The 25656-nt window shown below is 40.0% G+C and overlaps 1 protein-coding gene across 3 annotated transcripts in view; it reads right to left on the reverse strand.

The window, feature by feature from the left end:
- Positions 1-1861: 1861 nt before the first annotated feature.
- Positions 1862-25656, reverse strand: part of HSD17B12 (hydroxysteroid 17-beta dehydrogenase 12) — a 162473-nt gene continuing 138678 nt past the window's right edge. For 2 of the 3 annotated variants that reach the window (XM_022592210.3, XM_022592211.3), the window contains 5 exons: positions 25507-25541; positions 18046-18127; positions 16347-16412; positions 3160-3309; positions 1862-2900 (listed from right to left, as the gene is read on the reverse strand). In XM_022592210.3, coding sequence (XP_022447918.2) covers positions 2796-2900; positions 3160-3309; positions 16347-16412; positions 18046-18127; positions 25507-25541 — 438 coding nt within the window. In that variant the 3' untranslated portion in view covers positions 1862-2795. The remainder of the gene's footprint in view (positions 2901-3159; positions 3310-16346; positions 16413-18045; positions 18128-25506; positions 25542-25656) is intronic. The other variant, XM_089914910.1, reaches the window with a different exon arrangement.

The following is a 25656-nucleotide window of genomic DNA, read 5'->3' on the forward strand; positions in this document are numbered from 1 at the left end:
CCAGCATCCAGAAGCATAAATGGACATGGTTGGCATTCAATAAACGCACACAACAGTTTGTCTAGAAACTTTTGTAACAAGGAAGACAAGCTGGCTTTACATCCTTTTGGGATTACCTTTTGTAGTACCCATTTTGCTTGCTTTTCAGTGACACAGGTAAAGGAGAGTGGTCAAAGTTGTAATATGCTGTTTATCACATTAAAATTTTTTTCATCTATTAAGTTTGTGTTCATGCTAGACAGTGTTCCATTTCTAGATGTTTCCATATAAATCTCAATAGAAAGAATTACATTTCCACAAGGGAATTTTAATTCTGTCTATATTTATATGTTTTGCATCAGGAGTAACAAATATGCTAATCTAAAAATACTGGAATGTCACAAAGTAGTGAGTCCTTAAAATTTAATTAGTTTCTAACATATTAAATAAAAAGCTTTGATCATTTGTTTTGATACTGGTAAACTACAGAGCAAAGTAGCAAAATCCAGGACCACCAAAATATCAGGTAATTTTTGGTATCAATAGACTTCAGAAATTATAGTACTACTTAAGCTCGTTTCATTCTCATAAGGTATTATTATCACAGTAAATCTCCTCTTTTACACTGAATCAGCACCATTCGTATTGGTATTGGCATTGATGTTCACTCTATATAAAGTTCACTTCCATTGTATTTTGATGCAATAAATATCAAGTGAGAACTCAGAATTCATCTCTTTGGGGCAGGACCACATTTGAGGAAATGGAGACCAATATCATCTTTATTTATTGCCAGCGCACATGGGCCTGACATAAGGACAAATCAAAATGGCACACATCATTCTGTGTGCAGGGCAATTCCTCTCCTGGCCTCCCTCCCCCATGCTATTGTACTGAAAGGACAATGAAAGAACAATAAATTAAAATCCAGTTTTCTATGTTGTGAGGAGAGCTGATTCTACAGTAATCATCAATACGAATCTACTCTGCTCTTTGAGTTCAAACCTTACCTAGCACACATCAGACTATAAAATCAAGTCAATATAAAGTTAAGTCTAAAAATTATGCTTCACTGTTTTGAAGGTTTTTGAGAACACTGGTTTCTCTTTTAGTATAATTTTTCTTTCACGTGCCTGGAAACATAGATTTTCATGTCATCATCTTCAGCCTTGAGTGTTGAATACAAGAGGATACTTGCTGAGCTGAAGCAGTCAAAGCCATAGCTCAGAAGTTTTGAGATTGCTAAGGGATTTCCTAGCCAGATTACAGCTATTTTCTAGACGGGATAAAAGGTGAAGTATTTTGTATACTTGCAAACCAATCCCTCCCCCTCTCTACCAACTGTCCAGCAAAAACCACCACCAAACAATTAACCAACAAATGTGTGAAAGCAAATAATATATTGCCCAGGTCATTGTGATTTCACCATTTCTACAACAAAATGAGAGAGAGAGAAAGGCAATGTGTTTTTCGTAAAGCTAAATTTATTCTTTATTCTGAGATTATGTTCTTCCTATTTTGGGGATGCTAAAATGTCTTTTCTTTTATATAATAATGCCAATAGCAGATGGTAATTTGGGTTTTTCTGTTTTTGTTTTATGTCCTTAGCTGGCAAGTTTAAAAGCTAGAAACACTTAAATACCCCAATTAAAAATTTTATTTATTTATCTGCAGATTTCCTGATGCTTAAATCTCAGAGCCTGGGAACCATAGCCTAGGTACTGACCTACCTTCTGTGTTGCATGTTTCACAACATTGAATTAATTTCCTAGCAAGTTCCCCAAACAAGTTATGTAGCAGAATAAAAGTCTTAATTTATAATAAACCAGTGCAAAAATAGGCTTAATTTCAAGCACCAAAGGAATATATTTTCAATCAACACCATGGTTAAAACATCTTTTATTAAAACTAATTGTATCAATATCTATAGGTACCTATTTAAAAGTATAATGCCACTACTCTAATATCATCATTGTTCTAAGAGTAGCCTAGTGTCACATATGTGAGCAGTATTGGTGCAGTGCAGAAACAAAGAAGCTGGGGTCCAAGCAGGCCACCTTGCTGGGTCAGGGTTTTAGTGGCAGTGATGGAGCAGCCCATCAATGTACATTTTGGCCCATTTACCTTTATAAATCATACCATATAGCATTCAGGATTTACATACATTTAAACTGAGAAGGCATACGTATTAGAGGAAAGCATATTTTAGTGGGCATGTGTCAAAAATAACTCTGTATTTCATCATTATTTTTACGTCATTAGCTACCCTTGAGAAAGGAAAGTTCCATATAAATGTACAAACCAGGACATACTTTGAGAAAACCTTACAGAGTGCTATGCAAATTGCAGTGTGTCCTCCCATAAGTAAATCAATTAATCCCCACTCCCTCAAAGTGTTAAAAACAAAAAAGGATAGCTGGCCGTCACTTTTTAAAGTATGTTTCAGAGAAAATACAAGCATAATCATCATTGGCATTTTGGACCAGATGAAACTCTTAACCCTTACGTCTGACTCTATCATTCAGTGATTTGTTATAATTGTGTTCCTTCCTAGTAAGCAGTTCTTGCTAATGTTAGTTCTGTATCTATTTGATAGAGGCATTTATGTTACATTTCAAAATAACTCCTGGTAGCATCCAGAATATATGTCAGGAACTCCTGAAAGCAACTCTGCTTTCCTCTCAATTATGACATTTAGCTTTATCAGTAACTGTTAATTAACATGACAACTGAAGATTTGGAGATGGTGGGCGCCTTGCAGCAAACATGCCTAGGCTGGAACATCTGGTCAAGTTGCTCAACACAGTTACCAATGCTTAGTTCTTCTTAATTTTCTTCAGATAGCGAGCCCGGGTGGAGTTGCCTAAATTCATGGTCAATTTAAAATACAACCAGGAAGGCAGGCTTGAGATTACTGAGGCCTAGGGAAAGAAATGGGGAGATATGCAATTAAGGCTTACAATCTGAACTCATTTGAAACATATGATCTTATGTTTTACTATATTGTTTTTTTATTTATAGGTAGATTTTAGAGTTCTTGGGTGTACAGTTGAAAACAGATGCCTTGCTAGTAAGTCTAGACAATGTATATATGCTAATATACCACATACTATTTTGTGACTCGATGGGAAAGAAAACCCCAAACCAAAGTACTGATTTGGAACTTAAAAATCTACATACCATAAGAGAATGGATCAGGTATCCGTTGGTTCGGGATTGCACGCCGACGGTTTTAATGGCAGACTTCACAAACGTCTCTGAAGAGGGCTTATCCAAAGTTGGCTTTCGAATTTTAGCCAGCTTCGTAGCTACAAAGTAGGGCAGGACACTCTAGAATGGCAACATACCCCCCCCCAAAAAAACATGCCACTGATTAGGAAGGCCACAAACTCAATTCACACTGATGCTTGATTGCTCTTAGTGGCAGAAACATTCTGAAAAAATCTAAAGTTTGTATCTTTAGAGAAAGAGAAGAAAAGAGAAGCAGCTATCTAAAAGCTACCTTGATAGAACAAACGATAGCATAAAACAAGTTGTATAAAAACAATCTGTCGGGCTTCCCTGGTGGCGCAGTTGTTGAGAGTCTGCCTGCCGATGCAGGGGACATGGGTTCGTGCCCCGGTCCGGGAAGATCCCACATGCCGCGGAGCGGCTAGGCCCGTGAGCCATGGCCGCTGGGCCTGCGCATCCGGAGCCTGTGCTCCGCAACAGGAGAGGCCACAACAGTGAGAGGCCCGCATACCGCAAACAAATACAATCTGTCAATACAACAGAGTTTGAGACTACAGAAAGTATTAAAGATAAGCAGAAACATACTTTTTGAGTCTTTAAAAAGAAGGCATTAAACAAATCTAGAGAGCAGAGATTTGGGGCCGGGTGCTTTCTACTCTGACTAAACAATAGTTACAGAACCACCACATAGGAGATTTTTGACATTTTATGCCCCTAAAGAGATAATAATAATTTCCTCCATACTTTATGGTTATTAAGCTTGTTCTATCAGTTTTGGTCCCTCTAAAATAAACATTTCATGTTCTCAGCTTTGGGCTACCACTTTTCTTCCCTAGTTTCTTACCATTCTGCTTCTGAGTTTTATAAACTTTGCTATTGATAACAGGACCACCACTCTTTTTTTTTCTTTTTTCTCTGTTGTGGGAAGACAGGATAACAGTATGGAAACAGCTTGGGTAACTAACAGACACTTCACAGAAGTGGTGTGGGATGACAAAGCTGGACATTACCTTTTAGGTTAGGGGAGCTGTTTCTTTATTTCTTATGCTTGCTATATTTTGGATATGCTTCAACACAGAATGCAAGGAAACACTATTACAACGACTCCTGAGTCATGACACAAGCGGTTCCTTCTGTAGTTTGAAATTACTTGGGCATGGTTGTGCACCAAGGAGTGAATGTATTCTGTTTATCTGACATGTATGAAAGGAAAGGGTATAAATTACAATGAAACTTCTATTAAGGAAGAGGATCTGTTTCAACACATGGTGGTCAAAATCAAAAACTTCATTACTAAAGGCAGAAATAAAATTGAGATGTACTCCAAACTACAGATTTTCTTCCTGCCAAGAGCTGGGGAGTTCCCATATCTCTTTTGTTTTATTTTGTATTTTTCCCATTCCCAAGTATGAGTCACCCTCCTTAACAGGTGAGCTGAAACTTCGGCCCACCTGTTAGAACCATGAACCCAAGGGACTAACCACTGTTACTCTCCAACTTTCTCCTTCTTAGTCCCTGCAGCCACAAACCCACACTAAGTAAAGTAACTTCCCCAAAGTACTTCAATACCTGGGCCAACTTTGATTAGGTGACTTTTGGTTTTTGAGAATTTGTGTGTTGGAATTATTACTCTACACTTATTCCTCACTTAAAAAGTAATTTTTTTTTTTTTTTTGGTCAAGCAGGTCTTTATTTTTAAACCCACGTTGCTGCAAGGATCCAGTATATGAGCGCACCAACCAAAGAGAGATCCCAGACTAACACACAACATGAAATGCAGAGCTCATGAGGCTCTGCCAATGGGTAGGGAAAGAAAAGTTTGTTCAAGCTGAGCAGCAAACAAAGCAAAGAGAGTGTTTGCATATACTCTGACTCCAACAGTGAAGGGCCATAAGCACACCCCATCACACTTCTATGACCCAGGTTTCCTGGCTACAAAAAAAAATAAAGATTAAAAAACAAAAACAAAAACCTTCCCATATATTGATCACAAGCCTGCCAAGAGTACTGTACAGTATTGAGCTTCTCAACATAAAGGTGGTCCACTCATTATACCTTCCAATTATATAATTAGGTATTCTAATCCCCCCTCCTTTTCTATGTGGCATAAATCAGACTGTTCTGATTTTGCAGAAGAATGAAGTCGCACTGCTTGGCTGAACCACTTGATGGTGCCACAAGTTAACAAACTCATCATTCGGCTAAACCATCCAGCTAGTCTAGAGAAGGTCCTGGCTCTTGAGGTGGGGACAACAGACGCATGTACATTCTATTCTGGAAAGGGTGTTTATTTCTACAATGGTTTAAAATCAAAGCAGCTAACGTGGCCTAGCAGAGGATGGAAAGGATTCAGAGATGAAATAACTTTTGAGCTAAGTCTTAATAATGTGGAGGAATTTGCCAGGTAACACATAAGGGAAGAACATTTTGTAATGGGAACAGCAGGGGCAAAGAAAAGGAGACAGAGCAGGATGTTCTCATGGAACTGCAGTAGTTCAGCCAGCACGGTTCAAACAATGGAAATGTGTGAAGCAGTGGCAGAAGGAAGGCTAAACTTAAGTACAGAAAACGAAATCCAATCACCGACAGTATCGATTTCTAGAGCATAAGCTCTGTGACGACACAGTCCTATTCACCATTACATTGCCAATGCTTAGCCACTGCCATTGCCTAGCATGTAGTAGGAGTGCTAAGATCTACTGAATGAATTAGCAACAGAACACTTCATTATGGACAGCACTGAATATAGTACTGGGGTCCCTTTCTACTGCTGCTGCCCAGAAAATTAATGACAGGAGGAAGCTGACAGTGTAGCATGAGAGTTTAAACCACAGTTTTAGATATTCTAGAGCTTAAGCAAGGTTATCTATCTAAACAAAGGCAAACTTATAGGTCTTAGTTACTCAGAATTTTAAAAGGAGAATTTCAAGTTACGTAAAAGTAAAGAAATATCTTTTTTTTTAAAGAAATATCTTTATCTTATATGTCAAAATGTCATCTAGGTACATCCTTAAACAGTTAAACAAAAACCCAATAAATGATAATTAATCCACTTTTCCGGTCTACGCAGGGAAACATTACAGTGAACAGGTCAAGAAGATACCCATACTTTCGTAGGGAGTATTTTGGGCAGAACAAATTTTTAAAAGTTTCTTATGCTCAACAATTTGCCATTATAAATATTGCCAGCTCGGAAACAGCGTGAACCTTGACAGCTGCCCATGCAGGCAAGTGCCCTGGTCTTTGCACTTAGAATCCCAAACTGAAAATAATTAACCAGCCCATAAAGCAAAGCTTTTTTGTCCTTGCTCAGCCTATTGAAAAGATCCCTGGAAACAAACTTGGTATCTTTTTTTCTCACCCACTGAGTAGCTTGCTGAGGTATCTGGTCTTTAGGGAACAGTTTAGGGGGCCTCGATTCAGGAACAAGAAGGTTATTACAACTTAATGTCACAGAACAAGAGAAAGACGGATGCCCAGGGCTGCATGGCAGATATTCAAGAATCAAACACTGAACCTTCTAACTTCATGTAGTAGCACATCTTTCATGTTGTCATCTGTGTACTAAATATGCCTTCTCAAATTTAAAAATGACCAGGACAACTCACACCCATGCTTTGGGAAACATGGGTCCAGAGAACGCCAGGCTCCAGTCTATTTACACAACATGGAATTCTCAAGACGGGGTATAGTCTGCCTTTTATGAGCACTAAGTTCACCAGTGAAGTCAGCACATATTCTTAAGGCAGAGGCTGAGGCTCCTATGAAGCATTTCAGGGAATCTTTTCTCCTTCAGTCTGTATATTCATCCTCCATTTCAGGATCTGAATAACTGTGCGCATAGAGCCTAGTTTTGGAGTTTGTATTATTTCACTTGCAGACCACAAGATGAGCACTTCCACAAAAGGGCCCTTGATTATCTCATTGGTAGAAACCCTTGGCCTTACTAGAAAATGTTAGGAAAAAGGAATCACTCTGATGGAACAGAGATCACTGATAACATGGCAATGAGCAAAGGCCCCACAGTAACATTAGGTATAAACCTTAGCACCTAAGCCCAAAATGAAGGAGTTAAAATGTTGTGCTCTACACAAAAAAAATCCTTGATCAACACTGGCTGGCAGATAATCTTACAAATGACCTGCCTCCAAATATGTGGAATTCGTATGTTAACATTCAAAGGACAAAAGGGAAAACAGTGTTAGCTCACAAAACAGCATGTATTTAACAAGTCTTTCCTGAGAGCCTACTAGAACACTGTTTTAGGCACTCGGAATACAGTTATGGACAAGGACAAAGTCCCTGATCTTACTAGGCTTACATTTTAGTGGGGGGAAAGGGGGGCTGGTGCACACAGCCTACAAACAAATGGTTAAAAGAATGTCTACAATATTGGCAGGTGATGATAAAAAGGAAGAAGAAAAATAAACCTGAGTAAAGGGTAGAGGTGATGGAGGCTGTTCCTGCAGGTGATCAAGAAAGGCCTCTGGGATAACGGTGACATGTATGTGATATGGTCACATATAAGCAAAGATTTCAATGAAGGGAGAGAGCAAGCCAAAAAGATACCTGGATAAAGAGCCTTAGACTGAAAGAAGAGCAAGTGCAAAGGGCCTGAGGTGTGAGTGTGCTCAGAGGGTTTGAGGACCGCAAGGAGGCCAGAGAAATAGTGGGGTGTGTGTGTGGGGCACACGCTAATGTGGAACATCTGCAGTCAGAACACGGTGGGTCACAAGAACTCTTGGTTTTACTCTGAAAGAGATGAAAAGCCACAGGAGAATTTTCAGCAGAGGAGTATGACGACCTGGATTATGCTTTAAAGAGACCACAGACTGGGGTGGGGGGGAGGGCTATAAGCAGGGGTGGGAGTAGGGAGGCCACATAGGAAGATGCTGCAAAAGGTCCAGGGCAAGAGATCACGGTGGCAGTCATGAGAAGTGGTCAGACAGTGGATGTGTTTAAAGGGTCAACTAAAGTCGGTGAGATTCCCTGATGGACTGAATTTGCGGTGTAAGAGAAAGAATAAGCTGGATACGGGGGGTGGGGGGAGAAAACTTCGGCTTTGAAATCACAGACTTGGATTCAGATTCCACTTGACCACTTACTAGTCATGAGATCGTGAGCAAAATACTGAGCTTTATTTTCTTCCTTGGGGGATATAGCATCTTCCCTATTCTATTACTATGAGGATTGAAAAGAAAATTGTCAGTTAAAGAGTGTGAGATTTAAACTCTGGTATGTATTAGAATTCTTTTCTAAGTTTTCTAATATTTATAATTTTCAGAATGAATTCAGAAAGAAAAAACTTGGCTGAGTTTTTATATCCTGTAAGAGGGGTAAGAACACCATTTTCTATAGAAAATGACTGTGGTAACCAGCTGGATATCTGAGTCCTTTCTGGATGCAGATTTAATGTGGTCTGAAGGACTAAAGGACATCTTAGGTTTTTAGTTCCTGTGGTATAACACTGCTGTAAAAGGCCAAGGAAAAAAGCCATTATCACTGACAAAAATGAGGATTCACCTAGTTGGAAGTGGTCTGGGTCCAATGATCCCAACAGGACTAATTTTACTATTCTTCAGCCATTTCTCAAAGTTGGTGCAGTTGACTAGATATGAATATTTCCTGTGAGAATCTTTCTGTTGCTTTATAGTTCTCTGTATTTAGACTCCATTTGCACTAAAGACACACGCCATTACCTTCTTTTATTGTCCTTGGCAATTAACAAGAAAGATGGATGAGGACTTATGTTTTCAGTCCCGATGTGAATTTTTCTGTGTTTAGCTTTCTAGCTCTTTGAAGCCCAGTAGATCTGTATGATTACTCTAAGCGATAAAATGTTTTAACAAAATACAAACGAGGAATATCTACTTTCATTAACAAAATAAACTGGAATTTTGTTTGCTCCCTCATCTCAATTTGTCCGATTTGTTTTCTAAATTTATTCTGACTAAAAACTACATTTTTAACCGAATTAGCAAAACCACCAACTCTCATGACCAAAAAGCAACAAAGCACTGGAAGATAGGACTTTAAGAGAACGGGGCCCAAAGAATTTCTCCATTATGGTAAATATTCTTTTGTAATCTTTGTGCTAAGAGTGAGAAGCCCCCTTCGTTTTCAGGCCAGACCGGCTGAAACCTACACCCGCCTTCTCTGGGTCTGGGTGGGGGGGGTCTCCACCTGTGTCCTCACCTCTCCTCTGGTAAAAGGTCAGGCAAACTAAACCTCATGCGATGGTTTCAGTTAGCAAATGATCTCCTTGTTGACAGCATTTCCAGAGACCTGGCTTCGCAGCTCCAAGGAAGAAAACTATGGTGCAGAGTAACACTCCGGGGAGAAGCAGGAGGGCACGGCAGAAAGAGCACAGATCATGGCGTTATTCAAACCCTCACGGTCAATCCAGATGGTTAAATTCCCCATACCTCCCCACATTACCCAACACAGCAGCCTCCTTTAGGTCCTTCATAGAGCGGATCACTGTGTAAAATAATCACATTCACGTGTTCGTTTGCTTGCTATTGTCTGTCTCCTTCCCACTAAATATAAACTCTGCCACAGCAGGGACTTCGTCTGTCTTTTTGTTATTGCATCTCCACCTCCCTAGTAGTTCCCGCTCAGTATTTCTTGACTGAAGAAACATGGAACAAAATATACACCTCTGGTTTTGGACTCACTATCCCTTGTCGTTGTAATGTGTTTAAATATCTGGCTCTCTCTGCGGGTGCCCTGAGGTCAGAACCGTGTCTTACTCACTTGCTTCCTCCCTGCCTGGCTGAAGAGCTGGCCAGTGGCAGGCACTCACTGACCTTAGGCAAGTTACATGATTCCTATTGATTCTTGGCTTTCTGTCTGTAAAATGGGACTAGGTTAACACCTATCTTAAATGAGATAACAAAATAGGTGAAGACAAGGGGCATATTGTAGATAGTCAATAAATGCAAGTTTCTTTCCTTACTTCATGCTTATGTTTCAGAGTTTCCAATGTTTTTATTTATATATGCATTATCATGTGTCTCCACGTGCTAGAGGGGGAGGCTGAGTCTCAAGGTAATGAAGCAGCTTTCTGCGGGTTAGACCACTGAGGGGTGATACCAGAACTAAAACCTTCGTCTGCTGACTCTAGGCTCAGCATCCTTTCCTCACCGCCTCTAAGCACACCAGTATTCAATGTGGTCTAAATAAAACCACAGCCTGGACTGAGGGAGCTAAGACTTCTTACTCTGAAATGGGTAAATATCCAGGGCTTCATGAATTCTTTACCATCAAAAAGCTCTTCATAAGGCAGGTTTGTGAAGAGTCATTCATTGCTGGATGCTAAATCTAGGGGAAACTGTGAGGGGGGCAGGACATCTGCATGGTTTTCAAAGTGTCTCCCCACAGACTGCTTACTAGTGCAAGGGAAAAAAACAGTAACGCTACAGCAGAGAAACTGGGTAACCCCTTGACTGAAGGGTCGAAATCAACATCAGCAATAAGGGGCAGATGGATATCATGTGTCTCTGGATGTGATGCCCTGAGAAGGACACAATGTCACATATGTCATTTTGGCCAGGGAAGCATAACCTGAATCTAACCATGAGGAAGCATCAGAGAAACCCCAAGTGAGAAATGTGTGATTAAAAAGAGCAGAGGAGGGCTTCCCTGGTGGCGCAGTGGTTGAGAGTCCGCCTGCCAATGCAGGGGACACGGGTTCGTGCCCCGGTCTGGGAGGATCCCACATGCCGTGGAGCAGCTGGTCCCGTGAGCCATGGCCACTGGGCCTGTGCGTCCGGAGCCTGTGCTCCGCAACGGGAGAGGCCACAGCAGTGAGAGGCCCGCATACCGCAAAAAAAAAAAAAAAAAAAAAAGAGCAGAGGAGTACTGTCCTCTTCAAAAATGTTAATGTCATAAAAGACAAAGAAAGGCTATGGATGTATTCCAGATTAAAGGAAACTAAAGAGACAGGAGAACTATATAATACCTGGTCCTAGACTGAATTCTTTACAGGAGGGTAAAAAATGCTATAAAGAATACTATGAGGGGGGAGTTCCCTGGTGGGCTAGTGGTTAGGATTCTGGGTTTTCACTGCTGTGGCCCGGGTTCAATCCCTGGTCAGGGAACTGAGATCCCACAACCCGTGCAGTGTGGCAAAAAAAAAAAAGAATACTATGAGGTCAGAAATTAGAATACAGATGGTAGGTTAGATGAAAATACTACATCAATGTTAATTCTAAAGTTGGTAACTATATTGTGATTATTTATAAGGATATCCTTATTCTTTGGAAATACACACCAAAGGATTTGGAGGTAAAGAAACATGATATATGCAACTCACTTCCCAATGATAAAACAAATGGAGTAAAATGTTAACAATAAGTGAATCTGCGTAAAGAATATTGGGGTGTACTTTGTACTATTCTTATTTTTACAAGCTTTCTATAGATTTGAAATTATTTCCAAATAAAAAGTTTAAAAAAAAAACAAGGCGGCCTGTGAAAGTTTTACAGAATAAGAGTTCAAGGAGTATAGTTTTAGGATGTCATCTTAGTTTCAGCTATTTCTTACTTGCTTAGTATTAAGAGACAGAACCCGGTACTGGGGCCCACCAACTAGCCAGTCAGAGCTCTTTGGATTTGGCCCTTTGAAAGAGGCATAATTTTGATTGGGTTTTAGTTACAGGGTAAGAATGAGAACAGATCATTCTCACCAACAGAGCACACCTTCCATGAGATTTACAAGAATGTACTTCTTATCCTCTATTCAAACATCAACAGAGTCAAAATTCACCTCTAGGACGTTTATATCACATGTTGTTACTACTATTTATTTGTGTTTCCAGGAAATGCTTATATATTAGCAAATCTGAATTCATGAAGAAAATTTTAAATGCTCTTACAAAATTACAGGAAAGAAGTTGAGGGAAAGATGGGGAGAGAAAAAAAGCAAAGAAAAAAATATTAACAAGGAATTAATATAAAACGAGCTGGGATTTGAAAACCATACTCTCTTCCTCTCCCAAAAGAGCAATCTGTTGTATCTTCACATGGAGGTAGACCTAAAAAGAGCACTTGCCTTCCAAAGATTAGAAGAAACTGAATTTTGGCATCATAGCATCAGCTTGGAAACCCTCTAGATATAGAGTTTGAAAATTCAAGACCAGAGGCATATGGGAGCCACAGAAGAAGCTCAAAAGGCCTTAAAAACAGAGGACTGTGTACCACCAAGCATGGCCATTCGTAGCCAGGGTCCTCTGTGATGCCAGCAAATGGCAGGTTTCTGGTGTGCCCCGCATTACACGTGCCATTAGCAACACAGAGACAAACATGATAAAAAGTCTGTTCTCAAGAATACACTGGAGTGGGGGGGTCCTGGGCCAGAGAGTATCAGGCAGAGGTATATAATAAGGAATGAGAGAGCAGAAGGGAAGGTGTAACCACAAGTGCCCAGCGGCCAAGATAAGGTTTCCCAGGGCAGGTGAAATGAGGCTGAAGCCTTGAAAGACAGGCAGGGGCTGCAGGCTCCGGTGCGAATGGGACAGGGAGGAGATGTGGAGAGGAGACTTGCAGAGGAGTGGGGGCAAAGGCGTGCCAGCAGAGGAGCCAGTCAGGGGCACCGCAGAGGGCAGAGCATGCACTGGACACTACAGTGTCCGCTCTGCTCGGAACGCAGGGTGGCGTGATGGAATGGCAAGAGGCAATGGCCTCGTGGGGTCTGAATTCAATCCTCAACATGACGGGTGGCCACTGGAGGACACTGAAGGAAAGCAACGTCATCTGACTTGTTTTTAATAAGATCACCCAGGAAACAGTATGTGGGATGGAGTGGAAGGGAAAACTAGCTGATAAATACTCCTAGTCCAAAAAAACGTGCAGACACAACATACCACCAGAGAGAAACCAGTAATTTTTTAACTGAGCTTCATTTAGGCCAGATTTTTTTCTTCTTTAATCCCTTTGGTCAGAATTAACATGAGATTCTCTTCTACTTCAGAGTCTGATGTGTTCACACAGAAATAACAACTGTATTTTTCCTCACAAACATTTCAGTTTTTGTTTTTTCACCAAATTCATTCTAAGTTTAAACCATGAATGAATTCCTATGAAGGAAGAGAATGATCAATGAAATTACATCATTTGTAATTCATTATTAGGAAAAAATAAAAATTTGTCAAAGTAAAATATTTCAGGAAACAAATGCTAACGTGCTTTTGTAGTAGTCACAGCAGATCAATAGGCAGACCATATGCAGAAAAGATCTTTGAGGGAAACCAGACCTGAAAGTGCGAGACCAAACAGTCTTGTCTGTTCACAGAATTTGAGAAATTGATCATCTATACTCACAAGGCCTAAGACTCCCTTTGTCACTGAAGCACTTGCAGCTTCTGGTCACACTGACTCTGGGTCACCCACCAATGGACCTTTAAGATTCCTGCTTGCTCTCAGTAGTGTTTAAAAATTGTTAAGTTAATAGCGTGAATATAATAGATTCATCAGAATGAGAAAATGGCACCACATTGTGTGGCACACGATGCCTGACCTCCCGAGTGCTTGACTGATTTCCTGTTACCAAAATGTAACACATGCTACGTAGCAGGTTCAAACTATTAGCATTAAAGTGACTGGTGTCAAGGAAGCGGGAAAAGGGAGCGTATGGTAGCTCCGTATAAAATTCAAGATTCTCGAAAACCCTGTCCTCCCCAGGGTACCCTATATTTATGTGGAGCTGCAAATCGGAATGACACCAAAGGGCTATGACATCGAAGGATCCCTTGGGGGATACCTCAGGTAAGGACTGAGGGGAAGCGGGCTCTAAACGGACCCTGGAAGACGAGGAAACATTTACCCTAAAGATATAAGGGAGGAAGTGGAACTAAACGGCCCAGCAGCTTCTGGTTCGTGGCTGCCTAAGCAGATGGATCCAATGAGTCTTCAGTGCTGTCCTGAAGGCCTGGAGCAAGTAGCCCAGTGGTTAAGAACAAAGGCTTTGGTGCCAAACAGACCTGGACTTGAGTCCAGTTCAACATGAGCAAGTGGCTTAACCTCTCTGAACCCCAACTTCCATAAATTTAAAGATGATGATGATCAACACCATCTTATAAGATCATTATGAGATGCAATGAAATACATGGATACATATGAAGTGCTCAGCATTGTTCCCGAAAAGTATCCCCTCAAATATTACCTATTATTGTTATGATTGATCATTTGAGGCTTCAGGGTGCAAAAAGGAAAATACTAGGCTCACAGAATTAAAAGCCATAATGAACACTGGATGTGTGAAGAGGTGGGGGCAGGTCGTGGACAGGAGCAGGAAAGGGGTAAGAACTGCAACCTCTCCCAAGACATTGTTAAAAATGTGCCTAATCATGGAAATACTGTGAACCATTATTTCTTTGTGTTGAGCCAACAGCTGATTTGAGACTGACACCCATAAAAACCTCTACATTTGCTTCCTCTTGTATTTTGTACTGTAGTTTCACAGCATTGTATCTGTTAGCTACATAATAAAATCAAAGGTCTCTATAAAAATTAAGTCAAAATGGATCAAAGGCCTAAATGTAAGAGCTAAAACTATAAAACTCTTGAAAGAAAACATGGGGGGACAATCAACTATACTTCAATAAAATTTTTTTAAAAACAGGGGAAAAGCCTCATGGCATTTGATTTGGCAATGATTTCTGGGATATGACACCAAAAGCACAGGCAACAAAAACAAAAGATAGATAAATTGGACTACATCAAAATTTTAAACTTTTGAGCATCAAAGGACACTATCCATAGAGTGAAAAGGTAACCCACGGAGAGGGAGAAAATATTTGCAAATCATATACCTAATAAAGGGTTAATATCTAGACTATATCAAGAACTCCTACAATTCAAAAATAAAAAGCAAGCAACCCAATGAAAAATGGGCAAAGAACTTCAATAGACATTTCTCCAAAGAAGATAGCCAAATGGCCAGTAAACACTTGAAAAGATGCTCAACCTCACTAATCACTGAGGAAATGCAAATCCAAATTGAAACCACAATGTGATACCACTTCACACTCATAACGATGGCTACTATAAAACACAAACAAACAAAAAGAAAATAACGAGTATTGCTGAGGATGTGAAGAAATTGGAACCCTTACGCATTGCCGGTAGGAACGTAAAATAGGGCAGCTACTATGGAAAACAGTAAGGCGATTCTTCAAAACAAACAAAAAGAATTATCATATGATCCAGCAATTCCATTTCTGGGTACATATCCAAAAGAACTGAAAGCAGGGTCTCAAAAAGCCTCCCAAATGTCCATCGACAGATGAATGCATAAACACAATGCGGTATATACACGCAACGGAATTATGAAGGGAATTCTGACACATCCTATAACATGCATGAAGCTTGAAGACATTATGCTAAGTGAAATAAGCCAGTCACAAAAAGACAAATACTGTAGGATTCCACTCACAGGAAGTACCTAGTGTGGTCAAATTCAGAGACAGAAAGTAGAATGTGGTTGTCAGGGGCTGGGGGGAGGGGAAATGGAAAGTTATTGTTTAATGAATACAGAGTTTCAGTTTTGGAGGATGAAAAAAGTCCTGGAGATGTAAGGTAGTAATGGGTGCACAACAATGTCAATGTACTTAATGCCACTGAACTGCATACTTAAAAGTGATTTAAATGGTGTTTTCGGTGATGTATATTTTACCACAACTAAAAAAAAGTAAAAGATCACTACCACACCTATATCATCCTGTTGTATGCAGTCACCCTCGTGCTAGTAAAACTCAGTCTTATTCAGCTCTCTCCTCTCTTGTGATTATTATACAGAGGCTTTGGAATAGTCATGGCACTCCTCGCATACCTGGCAGCTGAGAGATATTGACAGTCTAATTCTCTCAAAATAAGATCGTAAGAACTTACAATTATTATGCACCAACTGTTTATGCTGCATAGTTCTACTTTAGGTATTACCACTTAAAAATTCTAGTAAATTGTTTAAAATCTAGACTTAAGTGCATAAAGGAAAAGAAACCATGTCTTTAATGGTACGCTAACGTCACATTCACTTACTTAGGAATGTGATTTTCTTTCGTTGCCAAGACAGCAACAGTTGCTGTGGAAACCACACAAAAACAGGGATACTTAACTGAGACAAACTCCACTCACCTGCACAAAGATGCCCTTGCTCTTATATTCTTCATGGAGGCATCTAGAGAAGAAATCTACAAAAGCCTGGGAGGGGGTGGGAGTGACAACACAAACACACATATTACATCAATCTGCCTGATCTGTAGCCATGGAAACAAAAATAATCAACTAACCATTTAACACTAGAGTTTCTAATCATTCTTTTCATTTCAAATGCAGAAGAGACCTTAAAAAAAAAACCTTCAAAACCTCAAGTTTTCTTTATCTGCCACTAAATTAAGTGTTCTCTTACCAAATATAATATCCAGATCAAATTCTGATTTAACTGGAAAAGGCTCTTATCTTTTCTTTTTTCAGAAAATGACTTTCCGAGAAGGAACGTCTTATTATATAACAAAGGATGCGTTCCTCCTCCCCACTTGCCATTCAAACAGAAACACAGTATGAATTCTGTTCAAGTCTGTTCTATGGGGATTTTGTTGTCAGTAAAGAGAAGAAAAGAGCAAGCGTCCTCTTGGTCCTTTGGGATGGCAAGATCCAAGAAGTGTAGAGGTGAACGTGACAGCCCATCTTCTTCCAATAGAACAACTTTAAATCTGTTTGTAAAATATAATGTGCCGCTTTTTACAAAGGTGGACCCAACCTCAGGCTTGAAATGCAGAGTATCAGTGATGACTCTGCTAGGGTCCTAATTTGCGACAGTCTTGTGTCCGTGGAGCAGAACAGGCAAGAAGAAGTTGAAGTTCACCAGTCGCTTCAAGAAACATGGTGTTCATTTTAAACATGCCTACTGCATGTTTCAGATCTATAGAAAGCAAGCAGATTGCAGGGCTGGGGGGGGCGGAGCCAGGCTTTTTCAAAATACAGTGTGTAGTCACTTTAAGTTTTTCCAGGGGACAAAGTGAAAAAGAGGGCAGGCGTTTTGCTCTTTTCCTTTCCTGTCATATTGCAAGTTCTTATTGTGCATTTTATTTTGTTCATTTTCCCCTAAAAGCTTGTTTAATTTCAGCATCCCAATGGTCATTTTTATGTCAGAGATGTATCCTATGCTTCAACAACATATTTGAAAATGATGCTATTGACCTGCAGGCAGTACAAAATGCATTCTAAATTACTGTCCTAGTAGTAACGTGAAGAGGTGAATGGTGATGTGGTATAAAATTATGGCATCTTACAGAGAGGTCTGGAAAATTCTTGTCTCACTTCAGAAGTGGCAATAAATATCTGTGAACTTTGAAGAATGTGGCAAAAGCTCACACTCCCCCATCTATCTTGTGCATACTATGTATCTATGTGCTGACTAGCTGCGATCCTTCTAAGCTCTGTGGACATGGCACTTAAGCTGTATGCTGAGTCATTCATGAATCAAATCCCCATTCTTAGACTCATTTATGTTATGTTCCGATCAGCTGAGCTAACTGGCCCAGACCAGCTCCTTGTTGGGAAGTACAAATACCAATTTTAAAACCAGTAAACTACTGGGAGAAAAAAAGCATCTGCAGATCTGAGATCTTGGTGCCTCATTTGTAAAGTTCATACCAGTTAGTGTATCTCCAGCTCTGGCTCCTCTGAAACTAGTGTTGGTTATTTTCCTTTTCTTCTCTGTCCATTTGAAAACTGCTAAGGCTAGAACTTCAAGAAAGTTCCATGCCCATTTCTCAGACTGAAAAGTATTCGTTATTCTTATTCTGACACAATTTACTAAAAAATTGTTCACCTTAGTTGCAGAGTACAAGGTCAACAGTGGAACTGGGTACATGCCACTGGCAGAGGAGATGTTCAGAATTGCCCCTTTAGATCTAAAAAGGAAGATGCAAGTAAACAGAATGAAATCATATGTATGATTGTTTATAAATTACAGATCTAGATATCTAATTATTTGAAACAGAATATCCTGGCTGTTTTTCTAACACACATCTCTCCTTGCCTTTCATCAGCACGTGACATGCTTGGTCAGTGAAAGAGGCATAACGCAATCAAATAAAAATAGCTCTTCTTTGCAATTAGCTCATTTCTCAGTCTTAGTAATCAGGGGCATGACCAGATTAGATCTTCAGTCTCCTCCAGTTGATTTCTATTCTCTGAGGTCTTCTCTGGCCATAGCACCAAGAATTCTTACTCTTAAAAACACTCTCATACTCCTTGTATGCCTTTAATTTGGCATATCACCACAAACTATCATGCTGTCATATTTAATCATTCTGTGAGTATAAACATTCTTCTCCCTCAAAAAAACCATAAGCTTCTAGACCTCAGAGCCCTTATCTTACACTTTTCCTCAAAATACTCTGCACGGTCCTGAGCATGTAACAGGTACTTACATGAATGCCTGCTCTCAGGCACTAAATGTAGAGTTGACTCTAAAATCATGCGACTCTGTAGTTCATCAAACCATATTCTTTTGCCAAGAGGCAAAGCTCAATTTCTACTGTAACTTTTCGCGACTAATGAAAGTTCAAAGTCAGAAAGTTACCAGGAGTTACTCATTCTACAAATAAATGAAAATTAGTTTGAGGAAAGCAATGCTGTAAAAACATACAAGTTGTCAGCAGTCGTATATGGCTTGCATAAAGTGTGAGGTTAGGGTTTTAGGAATTTTAGACAGAATTAACAGCCAGCTTTTCCCCCTCAAATCCATTCTTCTCAGGGGGTTGGTCCCCTTATTCAGCTACTGCAATCTGCCCCACCTGCGTCCTGCCCTCTAGATGAGGTTCCTTTCCTTCAATTTAGTTTCTCATTATTCTTGGTCTGAATTTACTTCCTAAGGCCTAATTTTTAAGTATTTTTAAAAAAGGATGATACAGACTCCTCTTATACAAAATAATAAAAGAAACATGACTAAATGGCATCTAAGTTATTTTAGACAGAAATCTGAAAAGAAATAATTCCCAAAGGTCACCCAGTCCATCTGCCAGCCTCTAGGCGAGATGCCACTTCAACCATCAAATGAAGTCTGGACCCTCCGCTTAATGAGTCACTGAAAACGAGCTGTTGTTTTTTGTTTCTGTTTTTGAACTGAAGTTCTTATTAGTAATAGTTATATACACTTTCCTAAGTGGCGAAATCCATTAACACGCTGGACATAGAAATCAAATCTCAAATTTTAAATTGTTATATTACGGTTTTGAAGAAAGTTGGAAATATTTAGTCAATGTATTAATTATACCATTCTTGTAGTTTTTGCTTGCCTCTCTCACACAGACAGAAAAGGCTTTTCTTTTTAAATTTTAAGAGAGTAAGAATGCCTATCAGGAGTTAGAACCCAATTACTCTAAGGTAAAAACTGGTGAATTAGCAATGAGTATCTAGTAATTTCATTTTATCTATATTTGTGAGACATTCCTTTGATTGAAATGGGTTAAAAACCACCTTGGTTACTGAGACTTTTAATACACTATTAATTTATGATATATAAAATATCTTTTTTTTTTTAATTTATTTATTTTGGCTGTGTTGGGTCTTCCTTGCTGTGCATGGGCTTTCTCTAATTGCGGTGAGCGGGGGCTACTCTTCGTTGTGGTGCATGGGCTTCTCATTGTGGTGGCTTCTCTTGTTGCAGAGCACGGGCTCTAGGCCCACGGGCTTCAGTAGTTGTGGCACGTGGGCTCAGTAGTTGTGGCTTGCAGGCTCTAGAGCGCAGGCTCAGTAGTTGTGGCACATGGGCTTAGTTGCTCCAAGGCATGTGGGATCTTCCCGGACCAGGGCTCGAACCCATGTCCCCTGCATTGACAGGCAGATTCTTAACCACTGCGCCACCAGGGAAGTCCCGTAAAATATCTTTATCTTTTATAGGGTGTTAAAAATGTTCTCAAATTAGATCATGGTGATGATACACTCTGTGAATATACTAGAAACCATCAAATTCTATGCTTTAAATAAGTAGATTTTATGATATGTGAAATATATCTCAATAAATCTATTAAAAAAGAGAAAGAGAAAGTGAAATATATTTATGATATACTGGAATGTGTCACCTTTAAGCTAAGGGCAGATCCCAATCAAGTAGAAGCTAAGAAAGCTATTGTATCTTCTGCAATACAATATGCTTTCTGAGAAGTAACCCCAAATCCTGACAAGTTGCACCCCATCCTGAGCCCCAAGCATCCTTGTAGGTTTAGGTAGTGCTTTATTTTAATGTTTTCTCATGTAACCAGGAATTGCTATGTCCTCACTCATTCACAGCAAGTGAAGAAAAGCCAATTTGAAGTAGCTGTAGAAGATGCTGTTTTTCACTGTAACCTATCACACTGCTGGTTTTATCAGCGGGATTATGGGCTGGATGATACTCAAATTGGCTGAGGTGGCTGCATGTGCCCTTGAACAAAAATCTTACATTCTTTATTTCCTTCCACACAGATGAAATACAATTTAAAAGTCTTCCAAAATTAAAGTTTAAATGTTATCAAAAACATTTTAAAAATTAAATCTTGACCTCACCAAAATTATTCCTAAAACTTCACTCACCAAAGCAATGGTTTCAATACAGGAAAATTTATTTAAAGATAATAAAAACCTTTTTCCTGGTTGCAAAATTGATACAGACCAATAGTCAAATATGCTACAATTATGCAAGCATGTGCTTTGTTTACTCCTTGAGGCAAGTGAGATTTTTGTTTCTTAAATATTCTACCCTAATTTAAAATTTCTAGGGGGTAGAGTTAGTTTGAGTTAGTGAAAAGTCAGAATTGGAAAGTACTTTATTCAAAACACCACATTTGCACTCTAAAATGCATGAAAGCAAATCCAACACCAACAAAGTATAAAGCGAGAATGCACTAGATCTAAGTAAACACTAAAAGGATAGCATTTATCACTGCACCAAAATAACAGTAGAGAAAACACCCCTTCCACAAAAACACTGTGCTACGAAGAAGGTTTGTCTCCCCAAAACCTTCCCCCCCACACACACACAACAGCATAAAAGTCTCTCTCCCTCTCTCCAAGGATAATGATATTCGACTTAGTTTTGTCTGAATCACAAATAACACACTTGTAGAGCTGTCTCAATCCCTGTACTGTATACAGTATCTATTCTTTACATAGAGATGGAGATGAACATTTGGGACCACGAGGCACAAAGGACTCGCCTTTAAAATCAACTACTTTGTCTAGCGCTAATCCCCCATCTAAGCAGAATTAGTGACGTCAAACCAGTTTCCATGGCACAGCCAGACTCATGACAACTCTGTTATATGAAGCAGAAGGACAAAATGGGCTGCGCTTAATTGCACACAGAAACAAACATAAAACCAAACCCTGGTTACTCTCTCATTTTCTGGGGACTTGGGGAACAATTCTAAGACTGGAAGGTACATTGAGAATATTTGCTGAAGTTCCATAATGAAGACTCACGATGCTCATATTTCAGCACATTTCTAGTTTGCTATGACAAATATCCAAATAAACAAGTCAAGTAATATTTTCTGTGATACAACATTCTTAATTCATCAGGTTGCTTAATTGCTAACAGCCACACGATGGTGTCTCAGTGGTGTAAGTTATTGAGGATCTACTAGAATTAAAATACTGCAAAAAACAAAGCAGAAACCACTGCAGATAAGGAAGCACCTTTTCATCCAAAATTATTCTCTTCAATGACTAGCCCTCCCACAAGCGAGACATTAAACACACAAAACCCTATAAAATTCAGTACCTTATATTCATAGCCTCCTATAGCTATGCTTTCTAGACTTTCCTCTGTCCTGTGAAATCCCCAATTAGAAAACTCTCCTTAATGATCACTTGGATAAAAAAAATTCCCAAGCCTCTTTTCTTCCTTACATACCCCACTATTCTATCAGACTGTTGTAGTATCCTTGTGCACAGCTCTTACAAAAATACTATTGTCATAGAGGAAATGACAGGTCTTCCATGAAATAAGTCACTGATTTCTGCCTTCCTTGGGACCCTCTCATCACTGCTCCACACTGCAGGTGAGGGGGGGAAGACGGGGAGGTGTAAATGCTGCTGTGAAGCAATGGAACGCAGGGTCGGTCCTAATGTGGACTGCTTACTTGATACAAAGTGTGACTGCAGACAAGGGAGATTGTACAAAAGACTACATCCCAATTCTTCATATTTTCGCTTCTTATCAGGGAGCATATAAGTGTGCTCTTGGAGGGTCATTACTTTTTTTTTTTTTAAGCTTAAACATAACACAGAAATTGGTACAGACAGTTCTCTAACAGATTCTCAAAAAGACTGAGAAACATATCAAAACAGGGCTCCATGTCAGAAAAGAATCCTGGATCACGGAGGTCAGATATATAATTAGAACCAGCGATCCAAATACATTATACAAATATTGCTTTGTGGAAGAAAGTTTGCAAACATTTCCCACATGAAAGAGAACTGCCTGCCCTAAAACACCATAACATGTCATAATTCCACCTTAAGCAATACAGTATGAAAGGGGCTATTTTTAGCTTTTCCACGGTTGTTATGGCAACCACCTCCTGGCTCCAGCTGTACAAAATGTTTATAATTCCAGGGAAGTGGAAAGAGTAAGTTTCCTCTATAACATAATTATGTACTTTTTACTTGTATGATAATAATACCTTAGTTTGATTATAGAGACTTGTTTAGTGATAGTCAGCTGGCCCTAGGCTATAGTTCTAGAGGGTTTGGAAAATCGCATACATCAGAAGTAGAATCAGTGAAAGGGGAAAAAACCCACAACAACAAAGAACCCTGCTGTTCCTCAATGGAGATATGAAACCTACGTATGGTAACCAACCATAGTTATGCCATTTGGGGATGGTGTAAAGGGCAGGCTATAAACAAATCACTTGTAATACGTAAGTAAGAATGCTTTCAGGTGATCTGTGAACTTAGAGTCTTTCTTTCTTCTTGGGCACACAGCTAATGACATTTCTGGCCTCCCTTGCAGTTAGCTGTAGCCTGTGACTGAGTCCTAGACAATGGGATGAGGGCAGAAGTGAGGGACACCACTTTTAGGCCTGGCCCATGAAACCACCCATAAAATCATCCTTCCTCTCTCTTCCCTCATCTGCTGGCTGGATGCAGATGTTTCTGCAGAGAACCACAAGGCCCAAGAGAAGAGTGGACCACCTTCACCCCAGATGGAAGGAACCTGAGATCCCTGGATGACTGGGTAGAGCAGAGCCCCGATCGCTGATCCACACCAGACTGTGATGTGAGGGGAAAATCAACCTTTAGAGTGTTAAGCCACTGAGATTCTGGGGTGGTCTGTTATAGCAGTTAGCCTGCCTTGACTAATATAACGAGTAACTCCTTTAACTCAAGCAGACATAGCTGTTCCTTCTCCTATCCAAAAGTACCGATTCATAAAACCCACTTACATTTCTGACTAGTTCTTAGCAGGTGCCACAATCACCCCTGTGACATCAGTTTCAATACCTAGCCTACGATGGCTTTCCACCAGATCGTTTTGCAACCCCCGTGTAAAATCAATTTGATTTCTTAAAGGCAAGGATCCAATTCATCTTCTGTGATAAACTTTACTCAGTGAATGCCTGTTGAAACAGATGGATCCTTTCCTTTGCATTCTTTGTCTTTATCTAAGGCTCCAGCTACAACTGTGATCGTGGCTGCCAGGTCTACAGAGAGAGGTGTGAGCACCTTGTGTCTGTATCATTTACTAACTAATTATGTAGCCTCATGGCACTCAGTTTCTTTGGATCTCACTTTTTATGTCAAATGAGGGGGGTTGGTCTCAATTAATTTTAAAGTACTGAAATTCTCTGACTCTTTGAATCTAATTTTTCCTGGTCATAACCAGTATCTCTTTTGATATGATTTTTACCAACACACTTAAAAATTCCTTTTACAGTACCTCTGTGGTATATAAATTTCTTCTTTAATGGATGGAATGTACTAACCTGAATTAATACTGTGTCACTTGCAGATATCCAAACTAGAATTAAGTTGATGACCCAAACTTCATCCCTCTTGAGTTCTACGCTGTCTGCCCTAATTCTCTGTAATCTTCTAGGATTCTGGTCTGGTTTGACCACCATCACTTCCATACCTGACACACTCAGGGGCACACTCCCACTGTGGCCATCAATAAGTAGTTTAAAGGTTTTAAAGGGGAATTTTACTAAAATAAAGCAATTAAAGTATACAAAACCACATGTAAAATGCATTACAAAGAAAGAGCCTTGCTACAAAGTAGCTGCAAAACAAAATGGATTCCTAACTTCAGTGTCCTCATTTGTAGGATGGTGGGAGGCTATCGGAGTTAAATGAGCAAACATATATCAAGTTCTCATCCAACACCTGGCACATAACATGGAATCAATAAACATGAGCTGTAAACCCTGCCTAAAGCTGGTCATGGAGGTTTCTTCACAGAAGTAGGGTCCCTGGGTCTCCCCTTTGCAAAGCTGTGACTCCTTTGGATCTCTTCCAAACTCAAAGCTATTTTGCAGAGGAAGGATGACTGTGAAGCCCTAAATTTAGCAAATGACCAAGCAAGCCCAGCTCCTTGCAACAGGTTTTCTTGGAAAGCTTAGCCATCACTCAGGCTTCTCTAAGGGAGGAACAGAGCTTAATTACCATCTGACACTTCACGCTATTTCAAATGTAAGGACTTAGCAACACATTTCTCAATACAAATGAAGACATCTAGCATATCCTAGTGGAAGCCCATTCAAACTGGAACACAGCTGGGGCTAGAGGACACAGCCTCTTCCTCCAAGGGCAAGGGTGGGGGCTGACATCTTATAATCACTTTCTAACATGCCCAAGTCCCTCATACATCCATTCTCCCAGTAAGAACAGAAAACACCAGAGGATGGATGGGGTCTCGCTGCATGAAAGTCCACTGATTTGGGCTCTGAGAGCATAAAGCTTTAGGAAGGTATTCCCGGGAATATCCTAGCAACTCCATCGCCCCCTCAGAACAGCAGGCAATTGAGTTAGTGATGGTGACTCAAGCAGACTTTTTAATCCTGATGTAAAGGAACCACACAACCCTGGAGAGGGAAATAAAAAGGGAATGGAGTGGAAAAGGCCTCCACCACCAGATGACTCATGCTCCACCGTTTGACTCGCCTGGCACATTACTCTGTCACTAAGACATGGAGGAGAGGCTCATTAGTCACTTTAATGAATTTTTCAAAGTAAGGATTCTCCCCTATAAATAACCATGAGCTCTGTTGCTCTAGTGTTTGTGTGTGAGCTTATGACTCACCTTTCTACCATGCCAGGCAGTACCAACCATGTCATCTGCAAAAGAGACAAACAAAACATCAGTGAGGATGCAGGCTACAGAGAGAGTGGAGAGAACTCACCCACACAAACAGGGAGGGAATCACGAAACCACTCGCCACTTCTACAGACA

Source organism: Delphinapterus leucas, chromosome 7, assembly GCF_059928025.1.
Source record: "Delphinapterus leucas isolate spDelLeu-1000000601 "Yukka" chromosome 7, BTC_Dleu_Yukka2, whole genome shotgun sequence".
Classification (NCBI taxonomy): Eukaryota; Metazoa; Chordata; class Mammalia; order Artiodactyla; family Monodontidae; genus Delphinapterus; species Delphinapterus leucas.